General features: G+C 42.9%; 1 protein-coding gene across 2 annotated transcripts; it reads left to right on the top strand.

The window, feature by feature from the left end:
* Positions 1–237: 237 nt before the first annotated feature.
* Positions 238–6894, top strand: zdhhc20b (zDHHC palmitoyltransferase 20b). Of its 2 annotated transcripts, XM_026180173.1 has the most exons (14): positions 238–395; positions 1471–1497; positions 1868–1962; positions 2079–2199; positions 2290–2359; positions 2451–2483; positions 2753–2873; positions 3476–3511; positions 3756–3888; positions 4097–4223; positions 5537–5626; positions 5713–5825; positions 5917–5964; positions 6110–6894. In XM_026180173.1, the coding sequence occupies exons 1-13, from the start codon at positions 278–280 to the stop codon at positions 5958–5960; spliced, it is 1128 nt and encodes a 375-aa protein (XP_026035958.1). In that variant the 5' UTR covers positions 238–277; the 3' UTR covers positions 5961–5964; positions 6110–6894. The 2 variants fall into 2 exon arrangements, with proteins under 2 accessions (XP_026035958.1, XP_026035959.1); XM_026180174.1 differs by lacking the exon at positions 3476–3511.
* Positions 6895–17128: the final 10234 nt, after the last annotated feature.

Genomic DNA, 17128 nt, shown 5'->3' with positions numbered 1-17128 from the left:
AATCCATAATTCTTTATACAGAGATACATTTGGACACGTAGACAGCAGGAAATATATCAATTTAGTCTACATTACTAGGGTTTGCCGTGCTACATGTTATACAACTGTGATAACCTAGCTGGGCTTGGTGCCTTTGTTGTATTTTATGTTTTATACTGAAGCACTATACTTGGTTTCCTGGTCGTATATCATCGCTCGGCTCACCTCCCTGTTTCACATTTTTTATTATCGTGACGTCACCCGTCGACACTCCCTTCTCCACAGTAGAGGGGGAAAGATGGCGCCCACACACGTACTGAGATGCTGTCAACGGGGCTTAGCATGGATACCTGTGATTTTTATCGCGCTCGTCGTCTGCTGGTCGTACTACGCTTACGTGGTGGAGCTTTGTATATGTAAGTAGAGACCTCGCCGTCGTCTGTCGCTTCTTTCAAGGCCTTTAAAAGCCGGTGCTAACCATATTTCCTGACAACACACACAAACACAGCGGCGGCTGCTGGCCAGCAGGAAGTAAATGAACTGCAGCCCAACAAAGGTGTTGGCAAACCCGTCCAAATCTAGATCCAGCTAATTTTCTGTTGGTTGCCATCGCCTGGGTTGCCATATATTCAAAAGAGGACGGTTTTAGTCAAAGAAAAACTAGCACTGTGCTGTCTTTTTTATGTTAAAGCTACCCGTCTCGTCTCTGTGGTTTTATGTGAAATTAAATGAGTGTGGATGGAGAAATAAACGGTATTTGACTGGCTGACATATAAATACCACACAACATGTCTCTTTTAGTTAAACTGGCTTAAGGCAATAGTTGCGGATTGTCTCCCCCCCCCTAAAAAAAAATAAATAAATACATAAATTCATGTAAGGTTATGTCTAAGTGCTGTAATTCAGCTGTGAAAAATTCAACATGTGTATTTTTATTAGTCAGCTCCTAATACTTAATCTTTGTTAACTATTTGGAAGTGGAAAAAATGTACACTTAACAACAGCAAGGTGGACTAATTAAATTGTCTTGACATTGTGTAGGAGATTAATGGGGCAATAGAAAAGATTGCATGGCTGCTGTGCTCCTGAGGTGTGACTATGTATTTATTTATTTTTCTTCCCGCCCCATTTTTAGGCTTTATTTATTTATTATTAGATAAACCACTAGGTGAAAGTTTCTACTGGTTTTCTTTTGGTTTTTATCAGATATGTTGGCGTAAATATGGGACCTGGTTACATGCATAGGGGAAAACTTTTTTTCTTAATTAAGGGGGCAGGGGGCTGTAGTTAATTAATTTCTGATATGGATAACTGTAAAACATGCCAACCCTTTAATTAATTCGTTACTCATGTACAGTATCAGTATTTTGAAAATTTTTGTAGAAGTGAATACAGTGTGGATAAATGATATGGTTGTTTCCACCATAATGTATAAAAGTTTATCAGTATATATAATATCTGACATATATTGTCTATGTTTTCTCTTTGCAGTCACCATCCCCAGCATAGGAGAGCAGAGTAAGTGTCCCAGGACATCAAACAATGTTTGTTTAATAAATCGTAAATGGAATTTTACTGAGCTAAGAGTTTTTTATTGGCATAATCTTACTTAAGTTTCTGGAAAAGTACTCTGTAGACTTGGCTTTTTAAAGAAAAGGCTGGCACAGAAATTGTGTTTCCTCTCAAAGTGCTGAGGTTGGCCTGCTTATAGCCCAGCAGCTCCTCCTCATCCAGCATAAACTATTAGCTTTCCTCTCTAATTAATTAACAGCGTAGGTTTTTTTTTTTTGCTCTTAGGCCATGTTTTGCGTTACAGTGGCATTTCCTTATATAACCCACATATCAGTGCGTATGTCCTTGATCCTGATGCTCAGTTTCCCCCCTCCAGTTGTCTACCTGATCTTCTTCCACCTCTCATTCGTCATGTTTGTGTGGTCTTACTGGAAGACCATCTTCACCAAGCCTGCTAACCCTTCCAAAGAGGTATAACACTAATCCAATCCTCCAAAACAAAACAAGCCTGCTCTGTCTGCCTGTGTGTAATCCCCTGCTGCAGTAAATGGCAGCTTAAAAAAGGTATTTTGCTCCCTTCCCTCCAGTTTTGCCTCCCCAAGGCTGAAAAGGAACGCTATGAGAAGGAGGAGAGGCCAGAGTCCCAGCAAGAGATCCTGTGGAGAGCTGCCAGCAGCCTCCCTCTGTACACCCGCACAGGCGCTGGCGGTACGTCTGTGTCACTGAATGTAAATGAGAATGAATCTGTTCTGTTTGGAATTGAGTTATCATGATGATTGTTGTGCTAATTTATTGCAGCGATCCGCTACTGTGACCGCTGTCAAGTTATCAAGCCAGACAGATGTCATCACTGCTCAGCATGTGACATGTAAGGGAATTTTCTTCTTTCCTTAAAATTTTTCTCTTACTCTTCAGTTTTTTAAAGTTAATCTTTTGTTTTTATTATTATTTTTTGGCAGGTGTGTGCTAAAGATGGATCATCACTGTCCCTGGTATGTAAGAGCCACATCCTGTTGGTGCATTGAGTTAGTTAACCAAGAATAAAGTGCTTTCTAGACAGAAGTTCATTTTACTTTGTTCTCACGCTTTATAACTAACATACCTTAAATTACGACACGTTGCTACACCTTTTCAGAAACTGCTTGATAATGCCATTTGTTTGGTGCTACCTCACCAGTAGCCTCCACCTTTTGCAAACTTTGATAAGGTTTCTGCACTGGAAAAGAAACTGCATCCAAATGTGGTGTTTGTGTGTCTGCAGGGTGAACAACTGTGTGGGATTCTCCAACTACAAGTTTTTCATCCTCTTCCTGGCCTACTCGCTGGTGTACTGTTTGTTCATTGCAGCCACCGTCCTGCAGTATTTCATTAAATTCTGGACAGTGAGTAACGACGCACCGACACGCTATGCCCACTCGCCCCACAGCATGGAGTGAATGTGTGACACAGATGCAGAATCGGGTGGCACGTCGTAGCCAGGATGAGCATCTCTTGAGTTGGCTGTGCATGGCGCTGACCTCTCCTGTGCTCCGCTGTGCCGCTCCTCTGTTTTCTCTGTCCTCTCTCACCCTTCACCCTCTGACCGGCCCCCGCCCTACCCCTCTGTTTCCCCTTTCTTTTATCCCCAGTTCTCGCACACTGGCTCATTGTTCTCGGATCTTTTCTCTTTTTCTGCCTCCCTTTCCACTATTGGAGCCATCAGTCACACCACTCATGTGCCCGCAAACACCTCCTTTCTCTCTCTCTCGTAGCTGTTTCACTTCAATTTTCTCTCATCTCTTCCTCTTTTATCCCTTTGTTTCTTGCCAGTCCGGGCACAGTTTTCTTTCAACCCACTCTCTTTCATTCGCCTCCCCCGCAGCTCCCCACTTTTCCACCCAACTTGGCCTTGACTTCTATTTGCCTCCTGATTTCTAAGTGCTCCCCCCTCCCGTCTGTTCTCTCCTGGTGTTGCTAACCACTCTTGTTTCTGTTTGTACTAAAGCTTTGCCGCAGGAAATCGGCAGAAAACTGCCCAAAGGTAACACAGCCATCCTCCGATGCCTCCCCCCTCCCCCACCGTCCTCACCGTTGTTGTTTTCGTGATGTGCATGCAAGTGAAGTGGCTCACATGAGACTTTTTTAAAAGTCATTTCTCTGCCTTTTTTTTTCTTTTTGTTTATATCAGCTCTCTGTCATTGCTCTTGCATTTCCAGAAATATCTCCGATGTGAATTTGTTATTGATGGCTGCCTGACTCTCCTCTTCTCCCGTCTCTCCCCCTAGAATGAGCTGACAGACACGCCTGCCAAATTCCACGTCTTGTTTCTTTTTTTTGTGGCCGCCATGTTCTGCATCAGTATTTTGTCCCTCTTCAGCTACCACCTTTGGCTTGTAGGGAAGAACAGGTCGACAATAGGTATCGTTTTCCTTGTATTTAATATCTAGCAGTGATTTCAAATATTCTAACAGTTTGTCAAGTTGAATGTCATTTTTTTGTCATCATTATCACTGGAATAACTTTGTTGCTAGGGACGGAGTTTTGTTCCCCTCCTTTAGTGTTTGTCTAACAGTTCTCTTTCCCTTCTGTCTGCCTCTTCTCTTTTCATTTTCCTCTTACCCTGCAGAGGCATTCAGAGCACCAGTCTTTAGGACAGGCTCTGATAAAAATGGTTTCTCTCTGGGTTTCCGAAAGAATATTGCTCAGGTCTTTGGTGACCAGAAGAAGTACTGGCTGCTGCCCGTCTTCACAAGGTAAAAAAAAAAAAGAGAGAGAGAGAAAAACTTTCACAGAGAGAGAGACAGACATTAAAGGGAGTGTTGTGGTTTGCCGTACACAGAAAAGATTCCCGGGAGGAGACAAAACCCAAGCCTCTGAAGGTAACAAGCTAGTGGATTCCTAGCGCAGATCCCAAGCCCAGATAAATGAGTTGCATCAGAAAGGGTATCCAGTGTAAAGTGTGTGCCAAATCATGTGTACTTCCATCTGCCGTGCCGACCGCTTGAGAAATAAGGGAAATATCCAGGAGTACCTTTCAGACAGAGGAGATCTAAAGCCCCTTTTCCATTAGTACTTAATCAGATCGACTCACCACAGTGTGCCCCGATTTTCAGAGTTTTCCATTAGGTCATAGTACCAGGTACTAAAATAGTACCTGCTCAGCCGAGGTTCTAAACAAAAAGAGCAGGTACTAAAATGTGACGTTGTCAGACTGGATGCCACCGATTGGCTGGTCAATGGCGTCAAAAGATGAGTCATGAGTGTATTGTTACCAAAAACTGAAACCGACATTTTTGAAACCTGGCAAAGTTGTTGCATACTAATTAAGTCACAGGACCCTTGGCCACGTTGCTATGACAACAACCACACACATTTAGTGGTACTTGATTGTAATGGAAAAGCCAGTCTGAGTCGTGGTGAGTCGATCTGAGTAGGTACTAACGGAAAAGATGCACAACAGAACCAGGAAGACCAGGATTTCTGTGTTAAATAAACAAAACCTGAAGAATCTGGTATAATTGTTTAAATACTGAAGTAAAAGCTAAAGCTGTGATGTTATTCTTTTAAATATAAGCCTAACTTTGTTGCAGCATAGACTATATGGATTCGAAAAGTGAATCTAGAGTGTCTTAAACCTGCATTCTTTGTAATGGGCAGCAAGGGGCAGCAACAACTTTTTTTTGTTTTTTAATAGAAGTCTGTAACAAAATGTCTAAGTGTTTTCCAGATTAAATTATGGCTACACGTGCTAATTTCAAGCCATATTTAATATAAAATAATGCTTTTTTGTATTAAATACTTTCACATTAGAGTACGAAAATAAAATAAAGCAGGCTCCACCTATCACTTGTTGCATCGGGTTTATAAAGTACAAGTGCCAGATGCTAAAGTCGAGCCTTTAAAACAGCAGTCTGCAGAACAGTTTGTAACATTATGGTGTGTCCATCTTTTATATACAGTCTGTGGCTGCAGCAGCTCCTGAGGAAGTTCAGCTTCACGGTTTTTGGGGGTTTTTCTAATCAGTTGACAGCTCTTAATCTTTAGATTCTCTGCTTGCTTACTGCAGCCAGGGAGATGGTCTGACGTTCCCCACCCGACTGGTCAACACCGACGTGGAGCAGGCCACAGTGACACTGCAGTCAGAGCCCAGTAAAAGGTGCTAAATCCCGGTGCAATAGTAGAAGCTTCTGATAGGGCTTTTATTTTGAGAAAAATGGTGCTAATGGCAGCTAATTTTTCCAGCGCTGCTGACATCACCGTGAGTCCACTCAGCGAGTCTCAGAATCGCCTCCTGAGCAACGAGCAGCATGCTAATAACATCGGAGACCATCTGGCAAATGACACCCTCAAATCAGGTGAGTCCCAGCAGGGGTGTTATTATTACATAGAAAGGCTGAGCTGTTGATGTAAATTCTATCACGTATTCTGTTCTGCTTGTCTTCACAGCTGAAAGCGAAACCATTACAATCTCAATGGAGAGCGAGTCCTAACCAGGTAATTGCAGTCAGCCACCTCTCAGCGAGTCTGTAGCTCTGGCTTAATGGTCAGTCTGACTTTTCCAGATAGAACTGCTTTATGTAAGTAATAAATATATGTATGTATATATAATTCTTTTTCTTTTTGTTCTTTCCTGCCACAGGAGAAGCACCTCAGTCATCTACTTCGATGCCTTAAGCAAAGCTAGAGTTCAGTTTCTCAGCAGTCTGCCAGCAGATGCCCATTTAAATCCATTCACAGTAACTATGGAAATGCAGTCATTATCACAGTCATGTATTCCGTGGCATTAGCATTTCCACATGCAGTGTCATGAACGCATCTCACACCTCTCTTCGTAAGACATGAGACAAGGTTGTTTGCAGTTATGCGCATAAACATACACACACATACTAACAGTATACTGTATTCATATTTCTGTTGCTTTTTTTTTTTTTTTTTTAACCTCTCACAATTGAAGTATTTATTGACGAGGACCGCATTAAAGTGAATCAGTGCTACTGCTGAAAGCCTCCCAGGTCCACCAAGACTTGGAGATACAAAGCTGCAGTGAGGAGAGCCTGGAACAGCTTTTTTTGGTTTGTTTTTGGTTTTTTAGAGAGGCAGTACACGATGTGGAGATGCATCGATTTACCCTTGAGTCTCATGTTGTCTCATTTTTTTAACGAGTATACGCGTAACAATGATCGACACCTCTTGAGATGGATGCTTCCCAACAAACCTGGACTATCTTACAGAAGACTCCACCACACGGTGAATCCGTGCACAAGGAAACTCTAACCAGGTTTTGGGTAGACTTTTTGGGTTTTTTTGTTTTTTTTTTAATCCATCAGAGCACAAGATGGCGCATTTGCACTTTGTAGATTATCCATCAAAGAAAAAAGTGCTGCTTTTTTTTATTTTTTATTTTTTAATTTAAACAAAAAAAAGTTTAAAAAAAAAGGTGTTATGGATGTTGCTCGATCATTTGATTTTTTTTCTCCTTTTTTTTTTATATAATGTATTGTGTGTGTGTGTGTCCGTGTGAGAAAGAGAGAGATTGTGTGTAACAGTTGAAGTGGCAGTAAGTTTTCTTCTTTCCTACTAACAGACTAAAAGAATCAGCTTTATATGTGTTTTTTTATGGCCCACTTGTGTCAAAGGAAAAAAAACAAAACCTGCTGCTTCGACTGGACGGTTTAACTTTGGAGATGAAGCTTGCTCACTATTTGTTCTTTAAGAGGCTGATCCATGATTTTTAGCCCGCAATGTGCACAGCCTGTTTTTCTACAACTCAGTGCTTCAACCTTTACAAAGAACACCAACACTCTGCCAAATAAGGGCTGGCCTGTCAGGAGCTCTGACCTCCGAACCTGAAGTGTTTACAGCATATTAGCTTTATCCTAACCTCACTGGTCAATCTCTTCATAACCAAATTGAGTTCAACAGTAGTCGTGGCGCAATATTTTGTACATTTGTCGCTCCGACCTGCTGAGGGTCATGATGTCCGTGCAATACCAGTGCTGGCCAGCAGGTGGAGACAAGAGTCCTGTTTGTCCACTCATTCAGCTAAATGTCTTTTCTTTTGTGTGTGTGTGTGTGTGTGTCTTTTTGATATCACTACATCACTTCCTCGGGGCTCACTTCACTTTCAGGTTAAATCGCTTTCTTAATATCCTTTAATATGCATTAAATTCCTGTAATAACTCATCTGGATTTAATTTGAAAGTGAATTGAACCCCTCTGATAGAGCTACAGCCTCTGCTCACCTTGTTGCTGTAGACATGTGTGGATGTCTGTATTTTGGAATCGGCTCATTGTTGTGATCTTGAGCGTGAGCTTGTTTAATTCCTGTGCCGTGTCAGTGTGTAACATCTGGGAATTTACTCACGGGGTCTGCGGAAATCTGTAAGGAAAGTGTATTTAATACCCAGAAGACAGTGTTGCTCACATTTGTCAGCATGACCAAATAACAATTGTTCAGGAGTGAGTTCCTTTTCCAAGAAATGTTATTGTTTAAGTGCAGCATTGTAAGGCGATGCAGCAAATTCCTGATGTCTGCCATTCCTCACACCTCTGATCACATCCCGGAGTGTTGCTGGAAAAGCCTCCTGCTGAATATATCCAACCAGACACTGGTGGTGTACAAGTTTACAGCTGTTTCTATCATGTACAGCGTGTTAGTGTTATCGTAACATGTGCTGAATGTATCACAGACGGGACAGTAAAGGTATGAGTGTTTTAAAAAAAACAACAAAACAGCCTGATCTTTAAACTTCTTGTTTACTTCTTGAATCCTCCAATCATCTTTGACCTTTTGAGCCCAAGTATATTTATAATAACTTTTTGCAGAGCAGTTATTGGAGAATATTCACTATTGTATAATGACACTGTGGTTGAATCAAAACAAACAAAAAAAGGTAGCAGGTTAAATTAATTTCTAAGATCATGATCCAAGCCAAGGTTATGTTCTGATTATATGTAGATCTTTTCTAAAAATTGCACTCAAAAATTTCAAGAAATTAAACTTTAGAAATAAGAAGACATTTTTGTATCGTGTATAAGGAGCTCTGCTAATTCCACTTATCATTTACAGCCACTGATTCTAAAAGTGTGGACTTGTCCTATTGTTTTAAAAATGCCTGTATTCTCTCTGGGCTGTTTGTCCTTGAGACTAAAGTGCGCCTGTGTGTGTGTTTTGTAATGCTTAAGTGAGTGTTCTTTTGTAATATTGTGGTCTCGGACAGAAGCTTCTGTGCAGCGATGAGATGATACCTGATTAATGCTCAAAAGCATGGCGCCTAACTTCTGTAAAGATGTTTTACCATGATAACGGGGTTTATGGTGTTATAAAAGTCACTGTTTTTGTTTGTTTTTTAACTATAGCTAGCTGTGTCATTTCAACTCTATAAATAAAGCCATAAAAACTCCTTTGACAATGAAAGAAGGATCTGAAAACCTCAGTCTAATATCAGCTTTTCTTTTCTTTTTTGTTTTTAGACTGACAACACGTTACATCTGTGTTCATGGTGCAGTGCAGATGTAGCCATCATAACTTGCTTTTTGCTACATTCTGGATTCTTTTTTGTTACAATGTCCTATTTTACAATGTATGTATATATATATATATATTGATAATGTAAGAAAACAGAAGACAGCATATATTTTTCTTGTCTGATTAATTTTACTGTTCCTATTTTGTGAATGAAGTACATGCCTCTACACAATTAACGTGAAAATAACAATAAATGTTTTTCTAAAAAGCTCAAAGCATTATACTTTTTTTTTTCTGAGAACTTAAAGCACTTTTTACTACGTGGTTCATTCACCCAGTCATGCCCACATCACTGCAATCTAACACTCGTTCACACACTCACACTCTGATGGATGCATTGGGAGCAACTCTGGACTCAGTAGCTTGCCCACAGACCTTCCGATTGGTAGATGACAAGTTCTACGTTGAAGTTTCCCATCAATGTAGGATTGAAAATCCTGGAAATCTGTTCAGCATAATCAGGAATGCTGGAAGTCACCTCCTCACGTCTGCTTGGGTGTTAAAAGGAAAGCTGCAGAGTTCCAGGGAATTCGCATCATACTAAGCCTGTGTTTCGTTTTCCAACATAAGGTCTCAAGTGATATCACTTGAAAAGAATTTATTACTTTGTGCATCTGTTTTTCATTTTTCATATGGAGCATGTTTATGTAGGTTCTCAGTCATCCAGGTCATGGTCGTCTTATGAGCTTGAGTTGAAGGCAGATAGACTTCTATATTTGATTCTTAAAGATGTTCAGCCTCTGATCTAAAATGGAATCCCAGGTGTGAAACATCTAGTAGGGTTGTCACCTTGTTGGGGGGTCCTGAGTTGTTGACCCACCCTATCAGCACATGACTTGCAAGGGTCACATGGTCCCAAGCTTGGCTTATTTGTGAGGTAAGTAGGTAATTTATTGATCCTACGAGGGAAATTATTTGTGTTACACTACACTATCATCATAGTTGAAATAAAAATGCCACAGGCTCTTAGTGATGGCATTATACTGTGCAAGATATAAATATATAATCAACAGTGATAAAAAAAAAAATTAAGTTAAAGAAGAGTAAAAACAAAACAGATTGTGCAAGAGACGGGTGCAAATCGGATTAATACATTTTAAATGCGCATTCAATCTAGGAACCAGCTGCAAGATGGTTTAATAACAGACCGTGCGTGTGGAATCTAATGCCTCACAGGGGTGCTCATGCGAGTTATTGTACAGTTTGATAGAGACAGGTATGATTCATTTCCTGAATAACTTCCTCACTCCCCCTGCTGTACAAACTGAGGCCACTCTGACAGATAGTCAGCAATCCAGGAGACATTGGAAATAGTGACAACCAATGCTGCAGGACTCTAAGACTAATGCGATCGGGTCCTGCAGCCTTGCTTTGGTGTTGCTGTTCAAGTGTTTCACTCGTCTCCTCAGCTGGCCACTGGATACTCCTCACTGGACTGTGCAGCATTGCTTAGCTCATGTTTGGGTCTTTTGTCCCTGAGATTATCCAATTTTTCTGATGTTGTTGCTGGGTCTAAAGTGCATCAGGATATTATGGTTGGAGAAAAGTCTCTTCAATGTCATAGGTTCCTTTCTATTCTATTTTATTCACTGACTTAACGAAGTTTGGATAGTAGATAGCCACATTTTAAAGGCTTTCATTGTGTGTGTGTGTGTGTGTGTGTGTGTGTGTGTGTGTGTGTGTGTGTGTGCGCGCGCGTGCGCACGCGTTTAGGAGGGAACCTTCTATGCCTAGTGGTGTAAGGCCCTGATAACGTTATTTGTGTTTCAGTAAGTAGGGGAGTCAAAGAAGAGGCGTGTCTGTGTAGGCCAGGAAAGGTATACTCCATGGAGAGCAAGATGTTTCTGTGCACTGAGATGATGTGTTTGATGAAACCCTGTGCTTCTTAGGTTTTAAATTTCACTGTGTTGTCATTGACATACCTGCACTTCCAAATTAGTGATCACAACTAACTGTTGTTCCCTCGCATTTGTTGGGTTGACAGAAACTCTGAACAATGCGATAGTCCAAAAATAATAGATCTTAGTGAAGAAACACGCTGGGAAGATCTCTTAGAGCCTTTTCCAAAAAACTGCAGATTCCAATATTATCAAACAATTCCATGTAATTACAAGTTATTCTGATGTGTCACCACTTTGCCATGGTCAGGAAGAAGACCCAAACTGTTACCCTCAGATGAGAGGAAATTGGTAAGGATGTTCAGAAACCACAAAGGCTCAAGCCTGCCATGAACTGGAAACTCCTGGAATGCCAGCGTCACAGTTCATAGCGACGAGACTTTTACATCACCTTGGAGAGGGTGAGAGGGTGCTAACCAAAAAAGATGCCCCTGCTCCAAAATCAACTCCTTCAAGCTCGACTGAAATTTGCAGCTGCCCACATGGACAAGCCGAATGTCTTCTTGACAAAAGTTTCTAAATTCTTCTAAATTCCTTAGCTTTGACTCAAATCAACAGCTACGCGGATGAAACTTTGAGTTGGGCAGGACAATGATCCCAAACACTCATCAAAACTGGAATGGGTAATGCTGGCTAACATTAAGCTCCTAGAATGGTCTCCCCAATGCCCTGACCTCAACCCTGTTGAAAAAGTTAAGTTATGAGTCTGTATGCATACAACTGACCCCCGTTGGAGAAAATCCAAAATAAATTCAAACTCTTGCACACAGTCTATAGAGATGTGTGCTGTAAAACCATCCCACCCTGGAAAAAGGTCAGTTCAAAGAAAGCATTAAGAGCACAAAATTAGCATGACATCAATGCCCATAACAAGTGCATGTATGCATTAGGGGTGCAACGATACACAAAATTCACGGTTCGGTTCGGTTCGATACTTTGGTGTCACGGTTCGATATTTTTTCAATACAAAAAAATGTTCATGCTTTTTTAATTTGTCATTTATTAAAATTATAAATATATATTTTAACTCAAAAGTACAGTTTTTAAATTGAATGTTGCTGAAACAACAAAGTAATAAAAAAATAAATATCTGATTGAGAAATCACTCATCTTTGGAAAAGAGAGTTTATTACAGAGAAATGGCTCTTTCCAAAATAAAAGCTATACTGTCAAAATCAAGACACAAGAAGTGGAATCCTTCACTGCACACATTAACTCTGTGGATAAAAACATCAAGTTCACCAGGGAAGACACAAAGGACAACTGTTTGCCTTTCCTGGACTGCGCTGTGCACATTGAAGAGAACGGCAACCTCAACATCGAAGTTTACCGGAAGCCCACACACACGGACCAGTACCTCCTGTTCGACTCCCATCACCCTCTGGAACACAAACTTGGAGTAATTAGGACCCTACACCACCGGGCAGAACATGTTCCCTCTAAGCCTGAAGGAAAAAAGAAGGAACACACACATGTAAAGGAAGCACTCAAAACGTGTATCAGAAAAACTCAGGAGAGTTTTCTCCAAGCATGACATCCCAGTGTATTTCAGACCCAGCAACACGCTCAGACAAAAACTGGTTCACCCCAAAGACAAAACGCCAAAACACAGACTTAACAATGTGGTGTATGCTGTACAGTGCAGCGAGGAATGCCCAGACCTCTACATTGGAGAGACCAAACAGCCACTTCACAAGCGCATGGCACAACACAGAAGAGCCACCTCCACAGGACAAGACTCAGCAGTCCATCTGCATCTTAAGGATAAAGGACACTCTTTCCAGGATGCCAATGTTCACATTTTGGACAGAGAGGACAGATGGTTTGAAAGAGGAGTGAAAGAAGCCATCTATGTCCACTGTGAGCGACCATCTTTGAACAGAGGCGGGGGTTTACGACACCAACTCTCTGCCATCTATAATCCAGTTTTGAGATCCCTTCCCAGATGCCTTAATGCCCACTCACATCCTGGGCCATCTGATCTCAGGAATTCGCATGATAAGGTGGGGCCAGGTTTCACAATGAACTCACCCGAAACTCTGGCTGATTGGGACCCACACCCAGTTTCACACCTTGGCTCAGGCGATTAGAGGATCGTCGGACCCCCTGATGATCCTCTAATCGCCTGTCCCTCTGTGGGGGGTTACTCCCACTAGGTTTATATCTGGGACTCTCCACCATTTGACCTTATCTGAAGAAGCTTCTCGGATGAGAGGTGAAACGTCTTCAAGTAACTTAAAGAAGTCCAGACGCTTTTCTTTGCAAGCTCCTTTGACTACGATGACCTGGATGACTGAGAACCTTCACAGGCTATACTATACGCTTCTTCTGGGCTATATTCTCAGCAGCATGTTAAACATATCAGGTCCCCATAAGGAGAATCATGTGCTAACGGCTGTCTAAATGACTCGGCTAAAGTTTGTAGCATGCATGCTTGTTGTTTTTGTCTGTTTCCACTTGTCTCTGCACTAGGATGATGTCGGCGTAAATGTGCAGTCATATTCATTTTGTTCCCACTAGTGCTGTCAGCGTTAATCTGAAATGACGTTAACGCCACAACACGGCAAATCTCCGTTAACGAGCTACCGCGGATCGCCCGTGCGTGGGGCTGGACAGCCAACACGTTAACAAGCAAACTGTGCTAACGCACTAGTTCCCACCCGTGTAATTGAGCATTGCGTGGCACATCCGACATACTGTTTTACTTTTGTCCATGACGCGCTTACCTTCAGGGTCCTACTTCACATGAAGACCAAAGTAGTTCCAAATGCCAGATCTGAATGAGGGTGGGGGAGGTTCAATTTGCCATGTTGCAAGGAGCTTAGCTTCTGTCTTGCTAGCTTGAACTGCGCTCAGTGGATCTGCGCTCGACAGTGCAGCCTAGGCGGAGTAGTCGAACGCAGATCCACTGAGCACTCAACACAGACAGCATCGTCAGAAGAAAAGTTGATAAAATAAATTAAAAATTTTGTATTGTTCATACATATGCGTACCGAACCGAAAGCACTGTATCGAACGGTTCAATATTGATCGTTGTACCCCTAGTAAACATCTGACCGCAAGTGTATGCACTAGTGTGTAAAACCCAGCAGAGTTGCCCTTTAACAAATTCAAATGAGGAGATTATTAAACGTGACATTTTTATTTGCAGTGTTACTCAAAATGGGCCGGATTCCAAACAGCAGCTTTAGCTTTAGATTACAAAAGAATGCTGCATTAGAACCACTGGAACTGATCTCCAGTGAAGCTAAAGCAAAACAGGTATTCAGGTACAACATACAAACACAGGCAGACTGGCGTAAAGTACATAGACGATAAAGCAAACATAGATGTTACAGTTTCTATACTCAGTATCATCTCCTCATAGTAGTTTTGACACTTTGATGGTGAAAATTAGTTGTGAAATCGAATGTCTTGTCGCACCAGCTGTGATCATCAGGTAAGCAGTGCTTGCAAAACATCTTTTCTGGAAACACACTCCAGCATCTGCAAAGAATCAGAATCAGAATCAGAATGGGGTTTATTGCCAAATGTTGAGCAGGTTTACAACATTAGGAAATTGCTGCGGTGCTTCAGTGCAAACATAGTGTCATAAATAGCACTTAAATAGACATGGAAAAAATAAAAGTAGGGATAAGAATTAAAAGTGCTACGTGGAAAGATATGTGCATGAGATATACATGAGATATATACATGAGAATAAGAATTAAGAGTGCTACGTTGAAAGATATATACATGAGTGCAGGTGGTGATCAGTGCCAAACATGGAATGATGCAGTGACACAGCGTAGGGTCATGTGTTAGTGGTGGGAACAGTCATATGGTTATTGTTCATGTGTCCAACAGCAGAGGGGAAGAAACTGTTCTTATGGCGAGAGGTTCTGGTGCGAATGGACCGGAGCCTCCTGCCTGAGGGGAGCAGGTCAAACAGACTGTGTCCAGGGTGAGAAGGGTCAGCTGAGATCCGAGCTGCACGCCGCAGTGTCCTGGAGGTGTACAGGTCCTGCAGAGATGGGAGTCTGCAGCCAATCACCTTCTCAGCAGAGCGCACAACACGCTGCAGTCTCTGTTTGTCCCTGATAGTGGCTCCAGCGTACCACACGGTGATGGAGGAGGTGAGGATGGACTCGATGATTGCAGTGTAGAACTGCATCATCGTCCGTGTTGGCAGGTTGAATTTCTTCAGCTGCCTCAGGAAGTACATCCTCTGCTGGGCTTTCTTGATGACGGAGGTGATGGTGGGCTCCCACTTCAGGTCGTGGGTGATGGTGGTACCCAGGAAGCGGAATGAGTCCACAGAGGTGATGGGGGTGTCAGTCAGGATGATGGGGGGGAGTGGGGCTGTGTGCTTCCTGAAGTCCACAATAATCTCCACTGTCTTCTGGGCATTCAGCACCAGGTTGTTGTGGCTGCACCAGGACACCAGACGTTCAACCTCCCTCCTGTAGGCAGACTCGTCCCCGTCCGAGATGAGTCCAATAACGGTGGTGTCATCTGCAAACTTGATTAGCTTGACAGACTGGTGGGTGGAGGTGCAGCAGTTGGTGTACAGGGAGAAGAGCAGAGGAGAAAGAACACAGCCCTGAGGGGAGCCGGTGCTGATGGTCCGGGAGTCCGAGACATTCTTTCCCAGCCTCACATGCTGCTTCCTGTCCGTCAGGAAGTCAGTGATCCACCGGCAGATGGGATCAGGCACATTCATCTGGGAAAGCTTGTCTCGGAGATGGTCTGGAAGGATGGTGTTGAAGACAGAGCTGAAGTCCACAAACAGGATCCTGGCGTAGGTTCCTTGGGAGTCCAGATGCTGCAGGATGAAGTGTAGGGCCATGTTGATGGCGTCGTCTACAGACCTGTTGGCTCTATATGCAAACTGCAGGGGGTCCAGGAGGGGGGCCGTGAGGGTCCTGAGATGGGAGAGAACTAGGCGCTCAAAAGACTTCATGACCACAGATGTCAGAGCCACGGGTCTGTAGTCATTTAGTCCAGTGATCCTAGGTTTCTTGGGGACAGGGATTATGGTGGAGGACTTGAAGCAGGCAGGCACATGACATGCCTGCAGTGAGGAGTTGAAAATGCCAGAAAACACTGGGGCCAGCTCGTTTGCACAGTGTCTGAGGGTGGCAGGAGACACGCCGTCTGGGCCGGGAGCTTTCCGAGCATTCAGGTTCTTAAACTGCTTCCTCACATCTGCTTCATGAATATGAAGAGTTGTGGTGGGAGGAGGTGGTGTGAAATCCTCTTTTGTGTGGGGTGAGGAGGGGGGTGTTGTAGGTGAACAGTTTGAAGGTGGTGATGGCTCTATGGAGGGGGGAGAGGTGGGGGAATTAGTGTCCAAAGTGCCTCTATTGTTGGGGCCGTTGGAGGTGTGAAGGCTGCCTGATGGCTCGTCAAAACGGCAGTAGAAGTCGTTAAGGGTGTTGGCTAAGAGCAAGTCATCAGTGGAGTGGGGGGTTTTAGGCTTGTAGTTTGTGATATTCCTAAAACCTTTCCACACAGAGGCCGAGTCATTCTCTGAGATCTGCTGCTGCATCTTCTCAGAGTGCTGATGTTTAGCAATGTCCACTTCTTTAGTGAACCTGTACTTGGCCTCTCTGTAGCAGTCCCTGTCTCCGCTTCTGAACGCCTTTCTCTTTTCCAGCCACAGCTTTTTGAGTTTAGGAGTAAACCAGGGTTTGTCATTGTTATAACTCACCCTGGTGCGTGATGGCACAATGCTGTCCTCACAGAAGTGGATATAGGAGGTGACAGTGTCCGTAAACTCGTCCAAGCTGTTAGAAGCAGCCGTCAATGTGTCCCAGTCTGTGGTCTCCAAACACGTGCGAAGCTCCTCCACAGCCTCGTTGCTCCACAGTTTTTTAGTCCTCACGACAGGTTTGGAGAGCTTCAGCCTCTGTCTGTACGCGGGGATTAGGTGGATCATGACGTGGTCAGAAAGTCCGAGTGAAGCGCGGAGCACCGCACGATAGGCCCCGCTGATCGTGCTGTAACAGTGGTCTAATGTCCTCTCCTCTCTGGTCGGGCATTTAATATACTGCTTATATATTAAACATGCACTATGCATTATATAGTGTTGTACTTATGTTGCTTTTCCTCTGTGTATATTGATTTCTGTACTTTTGCACTTTTGTGGTCTTGCTAATATCGCTGTGCAAGCAACTGTACAATGACAAAAAAAGTTCTAAGTTTTTCTATCAAAGCTACAGTGTGCACATTGAATGGGTATCTGTGTTTA

This window comes from Astatotilapia calliptera, chromosome 9, assembly GCF_900246225.1.
Source record: "Astatotilapia calliptera chromosome 9, fAstCal1.2, whole genome shotgun sequence".
Classification (NCBI taxonomy): Eukaryota; Metazoa; Chordata; class Actinopteri; order Cichliformes; family Cichlidae; genus Astatotilapia; species Astatotilapia calliptera.
Note: the sequence above shows the minus strand (reverse complement) of the source record. Positions and strands in the feature narration are given on the sequence as shown.

Excerpts from the sequence above, each read along its gene's own strand:
- zdhhc20b (XM_026180173.1), top strand. The coding sequence starts at position 278 with ATGGCGCCCACACACGTACTGAGATGCTGTCAACGGGGCTTAGCATGG. Across the intron at positions 1,963-2,078 it reads CTGCTAACCCTTCCAAAGAG|TTTTGCCTCCCCAAGGCTGA; the intron begins GTATAACACTAA and ends CCTTCCCTCCAG. Across the intron at positions 4,224-5,536 it reads CTGCTGCCCGTCTTCACAAG|CCAGGGAGATGGTCTGACGT; the intron begins GTAAAAAAAAAA and ends TGCTTACTGCAG.